The 13,239-nt window shown below is 43.3% G+C and overlaps 4 protein-coding genes across 34 annotated transcripts in view; all 4 read left to right on the forward strand.

Moving 5' to 3' along the window:
* LOC141793146 (protocadherin gamma-C5-like) overlaps positions 1-13,239 on the forward strand; it is a 290,533-nt gene that overhangs the window by 160,404 nt on the left and 116,890 nt on the right. The window contains exon 1 of one of the 31 annotated variants that reach the window (XM_074673589.1): positions 458-3,046. The exons of 29 other annotated variants lie outside the window; for them this stretch is intronic. In XM_074673589.1, the coding sequence (XP_074529690.1) occupies positions 614-3,046 (2,433 nt within the window). In that variant the 5' untranslated portion in view covers positions 458-613. Of the gene's footprint in view, positions 1-457; positions 3,047-13,239 lie in introns of those variants that run through there. One more of the 31 variants, XM_074673611.1, reaches the window with a different exon arrangement.
* On the forward strand, positions 3,989-7,191 carry LOC141793846 (protocadherin gamma-A4-like). Its single transcript, XM_074674715.1, has 2 exons — positions 3,989-6,554; positions 7,165-7,191. The coding sequence occupies exons 1-2, from the start codon at positions 4,134-4,136 to the stop codon at positions 7,189-7,191; spliced, it is 2,448 nt and encodes an 815-aa protein (XP_074530816.1). The 5' UTR covers positions 3,989-4,133.
* On the forward strand, positions 7,179-9,803 carry LOC141793847 (protocadherin gamma-A11-like). Its single transcript, XM_074674716.1, has one exon. The coding sequence runs from the start codon at positions 7,335-7,337 to the stop codon at positions 9,801-9,803; it is 2,469 nt and encodes an 822-aa protein (XP_074530817.1). The 5' UTR covers positions 7,179-7,334.
* Positions 10,574-13,163, forward strand: LOC141793848 (protocadherin gamma-A7-like). The gene is made up of 2 exons (XM_074674717.1): positions 10,574-11,099; positions 12,387-13,163. Exons 1-2 carry the CDS (start codon positions 10,722-10,724, stop codon positions 13,161-13,163), a joined length of 1,155 nt encoding a protein of 384 aa, XP_074530818.1. The 5' UTR covers positions 10,574-10,721.

Consider the following 13,239-nt stretch of genomic DNA (forward strand, 5'->3'; position numbering starts at 1 on the left):
TTTATAACTGATGCTATATGTAGTGTCTCAAATCGCATCAATTTATAATTGCTCCAATATGTATCTTCTCTTACTACCTCAATTTTATCAAACTCATTAGTGATTCCTGGTGGTTGTGTCGCGGCTCGTTCAGCCTATTTATTGTCGTCGAATCATGTGACTTGTGTTGCAAAAGCTGTTTTAATTAACCCACTCACAGTTAGACTGTCACATATAAGCTGCAATTATTTTCCCGAAAAAGATTCTTGTTGTTTTTATTCATCTATTTTTTCATTCAATTTTGTTTTTGCTGTCATTCTGCAGAACAGTAGTAGGTATCTGGAGAAAAATGTGTGTTGCATGGTGTTCCTTGTTTTGAACTCTAAGGGACGCTGTTGGTTAATACACCAAATCTGTGTAAGACATCACAGCACAGTCCCCTCCTTCATCAGCAGAGCGTTGTCGAGGAGGGGAATTGAGGGGTGTGTGAGCTGATACTCGACGGATACTGACTTCCATTATTTATCTTCTTCAGAAAATTCATCATCTTCCCTCTTTGGTGTTTTAGTTGCGCACTGTATTTAGATTTGTTTTTGGATTTCTGTGAGGGACATTTCCGTTTTTTTCTCTAGCCATGGCCCGTGGATTACCTTCCTACACTTGCTGCGTGAAATGGCGCTCTGGCTTCGGACAAAAATGTCTGCTTCTCTTTTTTCTCTTTTATCTTAACACTGTGGTCAGCGGACATATCAGATACTCAATCCCCGAAGAGATGAAGAAAGGATCTCTAATCGGTAATGTTGCTCAGGATCTTGGTCTGGATCTGAAAAGGCTTCGCTCGGGTCGGGCCCGTATCGTGACTGGAGAAAACATCCAGTACACAGAGCTGAAGACAGACAAAGGGACTCTGGTCGTGAATGAGAGGATTGACAGGGAGCAGCTCTGCGGAGACGTCACACCGTGCAGCTTCAGCTTTGAGATGATTTTAGAAAACCCAATGGAGCTTCATCAGATAACAGTGGAAATAACAGACATTAATGATCACTCACCGACGTTTAAACGAGATAGAATACAATTTGAAATCAGCGAAATAGCAAATACAGGCGCCCGCTTTTCATTGGCAAGTGCAGAGGACCCTGATGTTGGTGTGAATGGACTGAGAGAATATTTTCTGACCGAGAATGAGAATTTTGTTTTGAAACAAAGCTCGAATGCAGATGGGAAGAAATATGCGGAAATGGTCTTACAGAAACCTTTAGACAGAGAAACAAACCCTAACCTGTCTCTGAAGCTCATCGCAGTAGATGGTGGAAGTCCACAGAGATCTGGTACAGTAAACATAGACATCACTGTTCTTGATGCCAACGATAATGCTCCTGTTTTTAATCAATCTGTATACAAAGCTACAGTGATGGAAAACTCTCCAAAAGAAAGCTATGTCACAACTGTTAATGCTAGTGATGCAGATTTCGGTACAAACAGTTTGGTGACGTACTATTTCTCAGACCTTAACAGTGGTCTGAGCGAATTGTTCACAATCGATGAAAAAACCGGAGTAATTTTAGTGAAAGGCTCGATTGACTATGAAAAGGACAGAAAATTTGAGCTCAGGTTGGATGCTAAAGATCAAGGAGGCTTGACAGATTCGTGCAAAGTAATAATCGAAGTGAATGATATAAATGACAACACCCCCACTGTCAGCGTGATGTCATTCACTAGTCCTGTGTCAGAGGACTCTCCTCCTGGTACAACTATTGGCATCATAAATGTTAAAGATCTGGATTCAGGTGAGAACGGACAAGTTAACTGTAGGATTGAACAAAATGCTCCTTTCAAGATTAAATCTAATTTAAGGAACTATTACACTTTGGTCACTGATACAGTATTAGACCGTGAAAGTGTTCCAGAGTACAACATCACTGTAGTTGTGACAGATGCAGGAATGCCTCCTCTCTCCACAAAGAAAACTTTTAATCTAAAGGTCTCTGATGTGAACGATAATGCTCCTGTCTTTCCACATAGTGTTTACAGTGCGTTTATACCAGAGAATAACTCTCCAGGTGTGTCTGTTCTCACACTGAGAGCTAAAGATCCTGATGAAAACCAAAATGCAAGAATATCCTATATTCCAGAGGATGCAAATATCGGTGCATCTCCAGTGTCTGCTTATGTTTCAGTGAATGCAGAAAGCGGAGTGGTTCACGCAGTGAGGTCATTTGACTTTGAGCAAATCAAACAGCTTCAATTTGTGGTCAAAGCCCAGGATGGAGGCTCTCCTCCACTCAGCAGCAACGTGACAGTAAAACTAATAATCCAGGACCAGAACGACAACCCCCCTCAGGTCCTGTACCCAGTCCAGACTGGAGGCTCAGTGGTGGCTGAGATGGTGCCCCGTTCAGCAGATGTGGGCTATCTGGTGACTAAAGTGGTGGCTGTTGATGTGGACTCTGGACAGAATGCCTGGCTGTCGTATAAACTGCAGAAAGCCACAGACAGGGCGCTGTTTGAAGTGGGCTTACAGAATGGAGAAATCAGAACTATCCGCCAAGTGAGTGATAAAGATGCTGTCAAACAAAGACTGACTGTTATAGTGGAGGACAACGGGCAGCCGTCTCGTTCAGCTACAGTCATTGTGAACGTGGCGGTGGCGGACAGCTTCCCTGAAGTGCTGTCAGAGTTCACTGACTTTCCACACGACAAGGAGTACAATGACAACCTGACTTTTTACTTAGTGCTGGCTTTGGCTGTGGTCTCCTTCCTCTTCATCACGTGTTTGGTGGTTATTATATCCGTGAAAATCTACAGATGGAGACAGTCTCGCATCCTGTATCACTCCAACCTGCCTGTCATTCCATATTATCCCCCACGTTACTCAGACACTTTGGGCACAGGGACTCTGCCACACGTGTACAACTACGAGGTGTGCAGGACGACTGACTCCAGAAAGAGTGACATGAAATATATGCAACCGATGAGTCAGAGTTTAGTCAGTGTGGATGGAGCTGGAGCTGAAACACCACAGGTAGAGAAGCAACTTTCAGGGACCTGTTCTCAGATGTCAACTTTGGTGAGTTAAATTTTCACTAACGCTTTCTTCACCTTTCAAACTCCTTTTTTTCTCCTCACACAGTTTGACAAATTAACTCGCGCCGTGCTTGAAGTGTCGCTTGGGGATAACTGTCCATGGTCCTGAAATCTACAACCGACTGTCCTTTGATTGCGACCCTTTTTTTTGCCTCTTGTCTATGTTTAAGGGTCACAAGCAATTATTTATATCCTGTCGTAATCTGTATTTATTCTTCTGATGAAAAAAAATCTAGGCTTGCTATTTCAACCTGTCCTTGTAGTTTCCCTTAATATAAACATTGTCATCTTTGACTCATCATGAAAAACTTAATCACTGCTCATGGCTTTATTTGTTTTTCAAATTTGCTCTTTAGAAAAGGCTTCATTTCCTTTTGAACGAACTATTTTTCTTAGGGTTATATTGAACATTAAATACAAACAGCAAAAACCTACAAAATACTATCACTTGAACTTTTTTCCCATTGTTTGTTCTTGGGACCAATCTTTATCCTATCTGTATAATAAAACCACTTAGATTTTTTTATTGTATCGCCTTTATATATTAAATAATGAAACATTTCTGTGATTTTATTAAACAGTAGTTGGTAAACATTAAGAGGCTTAAATGGACATGCGTTATGTTAATTGGATGAAACATTTCAGCTGCTGTTTTGGAAAGAGGCTTTGTTGTTTAAGAAGTAATCGTGCCCTTAAATCCTGTATTGATGGAGATGTAGCTTTTTTGAAGTAATGGATAAGCGAAAATAACACGAAAATCACTAAAGTTTTCATCTGGCCCTTGTAGCTCTTCCTTTCCTTTGCCCCGCACATACACTACCGTGGATGGGCTCTGAGGGCCGCTGTTGATACATGACTGAATAAGTATCTATCCAGTCAGAACTGCGGTCCGCCCCTTGGATTCATTTCAGTGTTTTACAGCTCGGAGAGAAGACGGTCCGGTCTGAGGTGGTTCAATGACTTATATTTATTGCGGACTGATTTGGATGAAAATGATCATCACCTTCATGGTTTGAGGATATTATTGCAACATACACTGAACGGATTACTGCGTCTGTATCTCTGGATGTATGATGGCTTGTATGTGGATCACCGCTCGAGGAGGCCCGTGGCAAACACTGGTTGTTATTCTTTGTCTTTTCGAGCTGAGCTCAGTGAGAGGACAGGCTCGATACTCTGTACCAGAGGAGCAGGCAGAAGGCTCTTTTGTTGGAAACATTGCTCGAGATTTAGGTTTGGATGTTGGGAGGCTCATATCAGGTAAAGCTCGCATTATTACCAAAGGCAGCCGACAATACGTAGATTTAAACCGAGACAAAGGCACGCTTATCATTAAAGAGCGAATCGACCGAGAGGATCTATGTGGAAAGACGACGCCCTGTAGCTTCAGCTTCGAGTTGATTTTAGAAAATCCAATCCAGCTTTATCGAGTAACAGTGGAGGTGGTGGACATAAACGATAACAGCCCGTCCTTCCCAAAGGATGAAATTCAGTTGAAAATTGTTGAGAGTGTATCATCTGGTACTCGTTTCTCTCTTGAGAGCGCAGATGACGCCGATGTTGGTGTTAATGATATTCAGAAATATACACTCAAACCGTCAGATCACTTTAAATTAGAGGTCCAGAACCAGCCTGATGGAGGAAAATTCACCGAAATGGTTTTACAAAACCCGTTAGACCGAGAAAAAGAGGAGACTCACACACTAGTTCTGCTCGCTTCAGATGGAGGAGAGCCCCACAGATCAGGGTCAGTGCGTATTCATATTACTGTGCTGGATGCTAATGATAATGCACCAGTATGCAGCCAGCCTGTTTATAAAGCAGAGGTAAGGGAGAATTCTCCTGAAGGAACAGTGGTGACCTCAGTTAGTGCTACTGATAAAGATAAAGGTGTAAATGGAGATGTGTCTTACTCCATAGCACATGTTGCTAAAGAGACAAAACAGCTTTTTGATGTAAATGCAAAAAGTGGGGAAATTAAAGTCACAGGCAAATTGGATTATGAAAAATCCAAGACCTATCAGCTAAACGTCAAGGCCAGTGACCACGGGGGATATACAGACACGTGTAAAGTTATTATTCAGATTATTGACGAAAACGACAATGTGCCTTCAATCCAGATGATGTCATTTTCTAACTCAATATCCGAGGACTCTCCTCCAGGTACGACTATAGCTGTTGTTAATGTTGACGATGAAGACTCTGAAGTAAATGGGATCGTCAAATGCTCCATAACATCTGATGTTCCTTTCAAAATCGAGTCTTCATTAACAGGTTATTACAGCATCGTTACTGAAGATTTCCTAGACAGAGAAAGTGTACCCGAGTACAATATCACCCTCATGGTCTCTGACCAAGGCTCTCCGCCTCTTTCTAACAGTAAGATCATTAATGTGAAAGTTTCTGACGTCAATGACAGTCCACCAAAGTTTACACATCCAGAGTACGTTAATACAGTACAAGAGAACAACTCTCCTGGATCTTCAGTGTTCAGTCTCAGTGCTCGTGATGCTGACTGGGGCCAAAACGCTCGTGTTTCCTACTTCCTGGAGGAGAAAGAAATAAATGGGGTCGCCTTGTCCTCCTTGGTGTCAGTAAATTCAGAAAGTGGTGTCATTCACGCAGTGAGGTCGTTTGACTATGAACAAATCAAGTGGTTTGAATTCAATGTGACAGCTCGTGATGCTGGGTCTCCTCCTTTGAGTTCAGTGGCTACAGTAAAAATAGTGATCCAGGACCAGAACGACAACCCCCCTCAGGTCCTGTACCCAGTCCAGACTGGAGGCTCAGTGGTGGCTGAGATGGTGCCCCGTGGAGCAGATGTGGGCTATCTGGTGACTAAAGTGGTGGCTGTTGATGTGGACTCTGGACAGAATGCCTGGCTGTCGTATAAACTGCAGAAAGCCACAGACAGGGCGCTGTTTGAAGTGGGCTTACAGAATGGAGAAATCAGAACTATCCGCCAAGTGAGTGATAAAGATGCTGTCAAACAAAGACTGACTGTTATAGTGGGGGACAACGGGCAGCCGTCTCGTTCAGCTACAGTCATTGTGAACGTGGCGGTGGCGGACAGCTTCCCTGAAGTGCTGTCAGAGTTCACTGACTTTCCACACGACAAGGAGTACAATGACAACCTGACTTTTTACTTGGTGCTGGCTTTGGCTGTGGTCTCCTTCCTCTTCATCACGTGTTTGGTGGTTATTATATCAGTGAAAATCTACAGATGGAGACAGTCTCGCATCCTGTATCACTCCAACCTGCCTGTCATCCCATATTATCCCCCACGTTACTCAGACACTTTGGGCACAGGGACTCTGCCACACGTGTACAACTACGAGGTGTGCAGGACGACTGACTCCAGAAAGAGTGACTGTAAGTTCGGCAGAGCTGGTAGTCAGAACGTGCTGATAATGGACCCCAGTTCTACAGGGACCATGCAGAGGATACAGAGTGAAAAGAGCATCCTGGATGAACCAGACTCCCCTCTAGAGGTTAGTTTTTTTGTATTTCAGTTTTTGTTCCGCAGTCTATTTTTCGAACACGGTTACTAATTGATTGGATGATTTATTCGTTGCCTGTTTTCTGCACGCTACAAGGTTACATGTGGCTTCTTCTAACTTGTTATGGAGGAGTTGTCATTCACTGGCATGGCTTTTATAACCAGGAGGACACCAGAGTGTCATAAGTTGCTTAGATTTTTAATTGCGCTAAGAATCATTTTCTCTTTCTTCCTCATATCTGTCCGGGTGCTCTCGGGATCTACGGTGATATTCTTGTTAGTTATTAATTATACCTCATCGAATCATGTTACTTATGTTGCACAATTGGTTTTTATTCACCTGTTCACATTTAAACATTTATACATTTGCTGCTATGATGTGTTTTCGTAGTTTTCTTTTGCCTTGTATTCAAAATATTAGAAATTCTAATGAAATTATTTCATTCATTTAGTCATTGCTACGTTATTACACAGGAAATAACTAAATATCTGCAGTAAGAAGTGTGTTGCATGGTGTTCCTTGTTTTGAACTCTAAGGGACGCTGTTGGTTAATACAACAAATCTGTGTAAGACATCACAGCACAGTCCCCTCCTTCATCAGCAGAGCGTTGTCGAGGAGGGGAATTGAGGGGTGTGTGAGCTGATACTCGACGGATACTGACTTCCATTATTTATCTTCTTCAGAAAATTCATCATCTTCCGTCTTTGTGTACTGTTTTTAGTTGTGCACTTGGGTTTCTGTGAGGCACATTTCTGTATTTTTCTCTGGTCATGGCCCGTGGATTACCTTCCTACACTTGCTGCGTGAAATGGCGCTCTGGCTTCGGACAAAAATGTCTGCTTCTCTTTTTTCTCTTTTATCTTAACACTGTGGTCAGCGGACATATCAGATACTCAATCCCCGAAGAGATGAAGAAAGGATCTCTAATCGGTAATGTTGCTCAGGATCTTGGTCTGGATCTGAAAAGGCTTCGCTCGGGTCGGGCCCGTATCGTGACTGGAGAAAACATCCAGTACACAGAGCTGAAGACAGACAAAGGGACTCTGGTCGTGAATGAGAGGATTGACAGGGAGCAGCTCTGCGGAGACGTCACACCGTGCAGCTTCAGCTTTGAGATGATTTTAGAAAACCCAATGGAGCTTCATCAGATAACAGTGGAAATAACAGACATTAATGATCACTCACCGACGTTTAAACGAGATAAAATACAATTTGAAATCAGCGAATCAGCTATCACTGGTGCCCGTTTTCCATTTGCCAGTGCAGAGGACCCTGATGTTGGTGTGAATGGACTGAGAGAATATTTTCTGACCGAGAATGAGAATTTTGTTTTGAAACAAAGCTCGAATGCAGATGGGAAGAAATATGCGGAAATGGTCTTACAGAAACCTTTAGACAGAGAAACAAACCCTAACCTGTCTCTGAAGCTCATTGCAGTAGATGGTGGAAGTCCGCAGAGATCTGGTACAGTAAACATAGACATCACTGTTCTTGATGCCAACGATAATGCTCCTGTATTTAATCAATCTGTATACAAAGCTACAGTGATGGAAAACTCTCCAAAAGATAGCTATGTCACAACTGTTAATGCTAGTGATGCAGATTTTGGTACAAACAGTTTGGTGACGTACTATTTTTCGGACCTGAACAGTGGTCTGAGTGAATTGTTCACAATCGATGAAAAAAACGGTGTAATTTCAGTGAAAGGCTCGATTGATTATGAAAAGGACAGAAAATTTGAAATCAGAATTGAGGCAAAAGATCAGGGAGGTTTTACGGATTCAAGTAAAGTCATAGTTGAAGTTGTTGATGTAAATGACAACACCCCGACTGTCAGCGTGATGTCATTCACTAGTCCTGTGTCAGAGGACTCTCCTCCTGGTACAACTATTGGCATCATAAATGTTAAAGATCTTGATTCAGGTGAGAACGGACAAGTTAACTGTAGGATTGAACAAAATGCTCCTTTCAAGATTAAATCTAATTTAAGGAACTATTACACTTTGGTCACTGATACAGTATTAGACCGTGAAAGTGTTTCAGAGTATAACATCACTGTAGTTGTGACAGATTCAGGAATGCCTCCTCTCTCCACAAAGAAAACTTTTCATTTAAAGGTCTCTGATGTGAACGATAATGCTCCTGTGTTTCCACAGAGTGTTTACAGTGCGTTTATACCAGAGAATAACTCTCCAGGTGTGTCTGTTCTCACACTGAGAGCTAAAGATCCTGATGAAAACCAAAATGCCAGAATGTCCTATATTCTGGAAGATGCGAATATCGGCGCATCTCCAGTGTCTGCTTATGTTTCAGTGAATGCAGAAAGCGGGGTGGTGCACGCAGTGAGGTCATTTGACTTTGAGCAGATCAAACAGCTTCAGTTTGTGGTCAAAGCCCAGGATGGAGGCTCTCCTCCACTCAACAGCAACGTGACAGTGAAGCTAATAATCCAGGACCAGAACGACAACCCCCCTCAGGTCCTGTACCCAGTCCAGACTGGAGGCTCAGTGGTGGCTGAGATGGTGCCCCGTGCAGCAGATGTGGGCTATCTGGTGACAAAAGTGGTGGCTGTTGATGTGGACTCTGGACAGAATGCCTGGCTGTCGTATAAACTGCAGAAAGCCACAGACAGGGCGCTGTTTGAAGTGGGCTTACAGAATGGAGAAATCAGAACTATCCGCCAAGTGAGTGATAAAGATGCTGTCAAACAAAGACTGACTGTTATAGTGGAGGACAACGGGCAGCCGTCTCGTTCAGCTACAGTCATTGTGAACGTGGCGGTGGCGGACAGCTTCCCTGAAGTGCTGTCAGAGTTCACTGACTTTCCACACGACAAGGAGTACAATGACAACCTGACTTTTTACTTAGTGCTGGCTTTGGCTGTGGTCTCCTTCCTCTTCATCACGTGTTTGGTGGTTATTATATCAGTGAAAATCTACAGATGGAGACAGTCTCGCATCCTGTATCACTCCAACCTGCCTGTCATTCCATATTATCCCCCACGTTACTCAGACACTTTGGGCACAGGGACTCTGCCACACGTGTACAACTACGAGGTGTGCAGGACGACTGACTCCAGAAAGAGTGACTGTAAGTTCGGCAGAGCTGGTAGTCAGAACGTGCTGATCATGGACCCCAGTTCTACAGGGACCATGCAGAGGATACAGAGTGAGAAGAGCATCCTGGATGAACCAGACTCTCCTCTGGAGGTGAGGATTTTTGATCTGTGTAAAAGTTAGGGAGTCCAAATTTTTCTCCCTTTCGTCATTCCATTTATTGCATTTCAGAACCTACATACTTGGACAGCTCTACTCTGTCATTACTCAGAAAGAGATTTGTACTCAGTTAATAACAGAAGACTTCTGTTTGCTTATTTTTTGTACTTGTAATGTATTTATTGCTTCTTAACATAACAAAAATATATTATGAAAAAACTTATTTTACATAACTTGGAATCACAGTCTTGTTTATTAGTTTCCTGAGACACACGGGTTTGTTTAGTTTTTCGTCAAAATTGTGTTCATCAATTTGTTGTTTTTTCATCGGATACTGTTTTTCGTTTGCTGTGACATTTTTTTCTTACTTTATATTTTGGGCTTTTATGTCTTTAGTTGGATAGAAGAGAGGACAGTGGGTAGAGCAGGAAACAGGGCGAAAGTTGGGGGATAACATGCAGGAAAGAGGCCACAAGCTGGATCTGACCCGGGCCACCTGCGCGAGGTCAAACCTCGTTGAGTGCCACCTAAACCCTTTGTTTGTCTGCGCTCCTCGTTTGCTGCGACATTTAATAGTAAAATACATTTTTGTAACTTTGATCTATGATTCCCCATCTGCACTTAAAAGCTTGGTTAAGTATTATACATTTATTTATTTTGGGAGCCTGTCTTTCTGGCTGTGTTCATGGTATTCATGCTTTGGACGGTAAGGGACGCTGTTGGTCAGTAAAACAAGCGCTGAGAGTTGACTGAAAGGAGGCAGAGCCCTTTTTTCCTGCTTCAGCTGAGGGAAAAGAGTCAGCTTTGTTATCGGACACACGACTGCATATTCACGCAGAGAGAGGACGTAGAATTCAAAGGATTTATTTTCCACGCAAGATATTCTTTTCACTGTTGATTTTCTTCGCCTGGCTGTTGGTAATACGTTTTGTTCTGAGTGCTATGGCGTTAAGAAACCCCTTCTTCTGCGGAGTGGGGCGTTTGTGTAGCAGGTCAATATGGCCGTCCCTGTTGTTCCTTTCGTGCTTCAGTCACATTGTATCCGGGCAGATACGATACACAATTCCGGAGGAGCTGAAGAAAGGATCTCTTATTGGAAACGTAGCCCAAGACCTCGGTTTGGATGTACAAAGGCTTCACTCTGGCCGGGCCCGTGTCGTGACTCGACAAAGCATCCAGTACACCGAGCTGAAAACAGACAAAGGCGTTTTAGTTGTGAATGAGAGGATCGATCGAGAGCAGCTCTGCGGAGACGCCACACCGTGCAGCTTCAGCTTCGAGGTGATTTTAGAAAATCCTATGGAGCTGCACCAAATAACAGTAGAAATAACTGACATAAATGACAACTCTCCCACTTTTAGAAAGGAGGAAATTAAATTTGAAATTAGCGAATCTGCCACGCTGGGATCACGCTTTTTGTTACCCAGTGCTGAAGACGCAGATGTTGGCAGTAACGGTCTTCAGAAATATATTCTTACATGTAACGATATGTTTGGTTTGAAGCAACATTCAAGTCCAGATGGCCGAAAATATGCTGAGATGATCCTACAAAAACCTTTAGATAGAGAAGGTGAGCCAAAAATGTCATTTAAGCTTATTGCTGTCGACGGGGGAAACCCGCACAGATCCGGTACTGTAAATATTAATATAATTGTGCTCGACGTTAATGATAATCCTCCCATTTTTAACCAGTCTCTCTACAGGGCTACTGTCCCAGAAAATGCCTCAAAGGGCACCTATATCACGACTGTTAATGCAAGTGATGCTGACAGTGGATCAAACGGTCTCATCACATATAGATTTTCGAATATGAAAGAGCAGCTTGCTGACATTTTTCATTTGGATGAAATGACTGGGACTGTAACACTCGTGGGGCAAGTAGACTATGAAAAAGACAAGAAATATGAGATTATGATTGAGGCTATGGATCAAGGGGGTCTTACAGATTCAAGCAAGGTGCTTATTGAAATTGTCGACGTGAACGATAATGCCCCTGTAATAAACGTGATGTCATTTTCCAGCCCGGTGCCAGAGGATTCTGCTCCTGGAACCAAAGTAGCAATAATTAATGTGATGGACATAGACTCAGAGCAAAACGGACAAATTATTTGTACGACAGATAACAGCCTTCCATTTAAGATTAAATCAACGTTAACGAATTATTATGCATTAGTTACAGACTCGAGCTTTGACAGAGAAGTTGTTCCGGAATACAATATAACGGTGAGGGCTACAGACTCTGGATCACCCTCTTTATCAAGTACAACAATATTGCGGCTTAGAATATCTGATGTGAATGACAACGCCCCTGTATTTGAGAAAAGTAGTTACATCTCACGTGTTACAGAGAACAACCCTCCAGGATTTTCTATATTTTCTGTCCGAGCCTTTGATGGAGACTGGAATCAAAATGCAAGGATATCATACTTTCTTGAAGAGACACAGATAAATGGTAGCCCAACTTCCTCATATGTTTCTATTAACGCTGAAAATGGAGCTATTAATGCTGTTCGATCGTTTGACTTTGAGCAAATCAAGCAGCTTGAATTCACAGTCAGAGCTCAGGATGGAGGCTCTCCTCCACTCAGCAGTAACGTGTCTGTGAAGCTAATTATCCAGGACCAGAACGACAACCCCCCTCAGGTGCTGTACCCAGTCCAGACTGGAGGCTCAGTGGTGGCTGAGATGGTGCCCCGTGCAGCAGATGTGGGCTACCTGGTGACTAAAGTGGTGGCTGTTGATGTGGACTCTGGACAGAATGCCTGGCTGTCGTATGAACTGCAGAAAGCCACAGACAGGGCGCTGTTTGAAGTGGGCTTACAGAATGGAGAAATCAGAACTATCCGCCAAGTGAGTGATAAAGATGCTGTCAAACAAAGACTGACTGTTATCGTGGAGGACAACGGGCAGCCGTCTCGTTCAGCTACAGTCATTGTGAACGTGGCGGTGGCGGACAGCTTCCCTGAAGTGCTGTCAGAGTTCACTGACTTTCCACACGACAAGGAGTACAATGACAACCTGACTTTTTACTTAGTGCTGGCTTTGGCTGTGGTCTCCTTCCTCTTCATCACGTGTTTGGTGGTTATTATATCAGTGAAAATCTACAGATGGAGACAGTCTCGCATCCTGTATCACTCCAACCTGCCTGTCATTCCATATTATCCCCCACGTTACTCAGACACTTTGGGCACAGGGACTCTGCCACACGTGTACAACTACGAGGTGTGCAGGACGACTGACTCCAGAAAGAGTGACTGTAAGTTCGGCAGAGCTGGTAGTCAGAACGTGCTGATCATGGACCCCAGTTCTACAGGAACCATGCAGAGGATACAGAGTGAGAAGAGCATCCTGGATGAACCAGACTCTCCTCTAGAGGTTAGTTGAAGAAACCAGCTCTCCTTTATGCCCCTGTTGTGCCTGCGATGGTTTTTACATCTAAATAGTTGGCTCTTTTTACTCC

Source organism: Halichoeres trimaculatus, unplaced genomic scaffold (assembly GCF_033239565.1).
Source record: "Halichoeres trimaculatus isolate MK-OKI-2021-1 unplaced genomic scaffold, fHalTri1.1 fHalTri1_scaffold_7, whole genome shotgun sequence".
NCBI lineage: Eukaryota > Metazoa > Chordata > Actinopteri > Labriformes > Labridae > Halichoeres > Halichoeres trimaculatus.

Bases quoted from the DNA above. Each gene is read 5' to 3' on its own strand.
- LOC141793846 (XM_074674715.1), top strand. From the start codon at position 4,134: ATGATGGCTTGTATGTGGATCACCGCTCGAGGAGGCCCGTGGCAAACA. The intron at 6,555-7,164 runs GTTAGTTTTTTT...CTCCTTCATCAG, and splicing joins AACCAGACTCCCCTCTAGAG to CAGAGCGTTGTCGAGGAGGG.
- LOC141793847 (XM_074674716.1), top strand. From the start codon at position 7,335: ATGGCCCGTGGATTACCTTCCTACACTTGCTGCGTGAAATGGCGCTCT.
- LOC141793848 (XM_074674717.1), top strand. From the start codon at position 10,722: ATGGCGTTAAGAAACCCCTTCTTCTGCGGAGTGGGGCGTTTGTGTAGC. The intron at 11,100-12,386 runs GTAGAAATAACT...GTGTCTGTGAAG, and splicing joins TGGAGCTGCACCAAATAACA to CTAATTATCCAGGACCAGAA.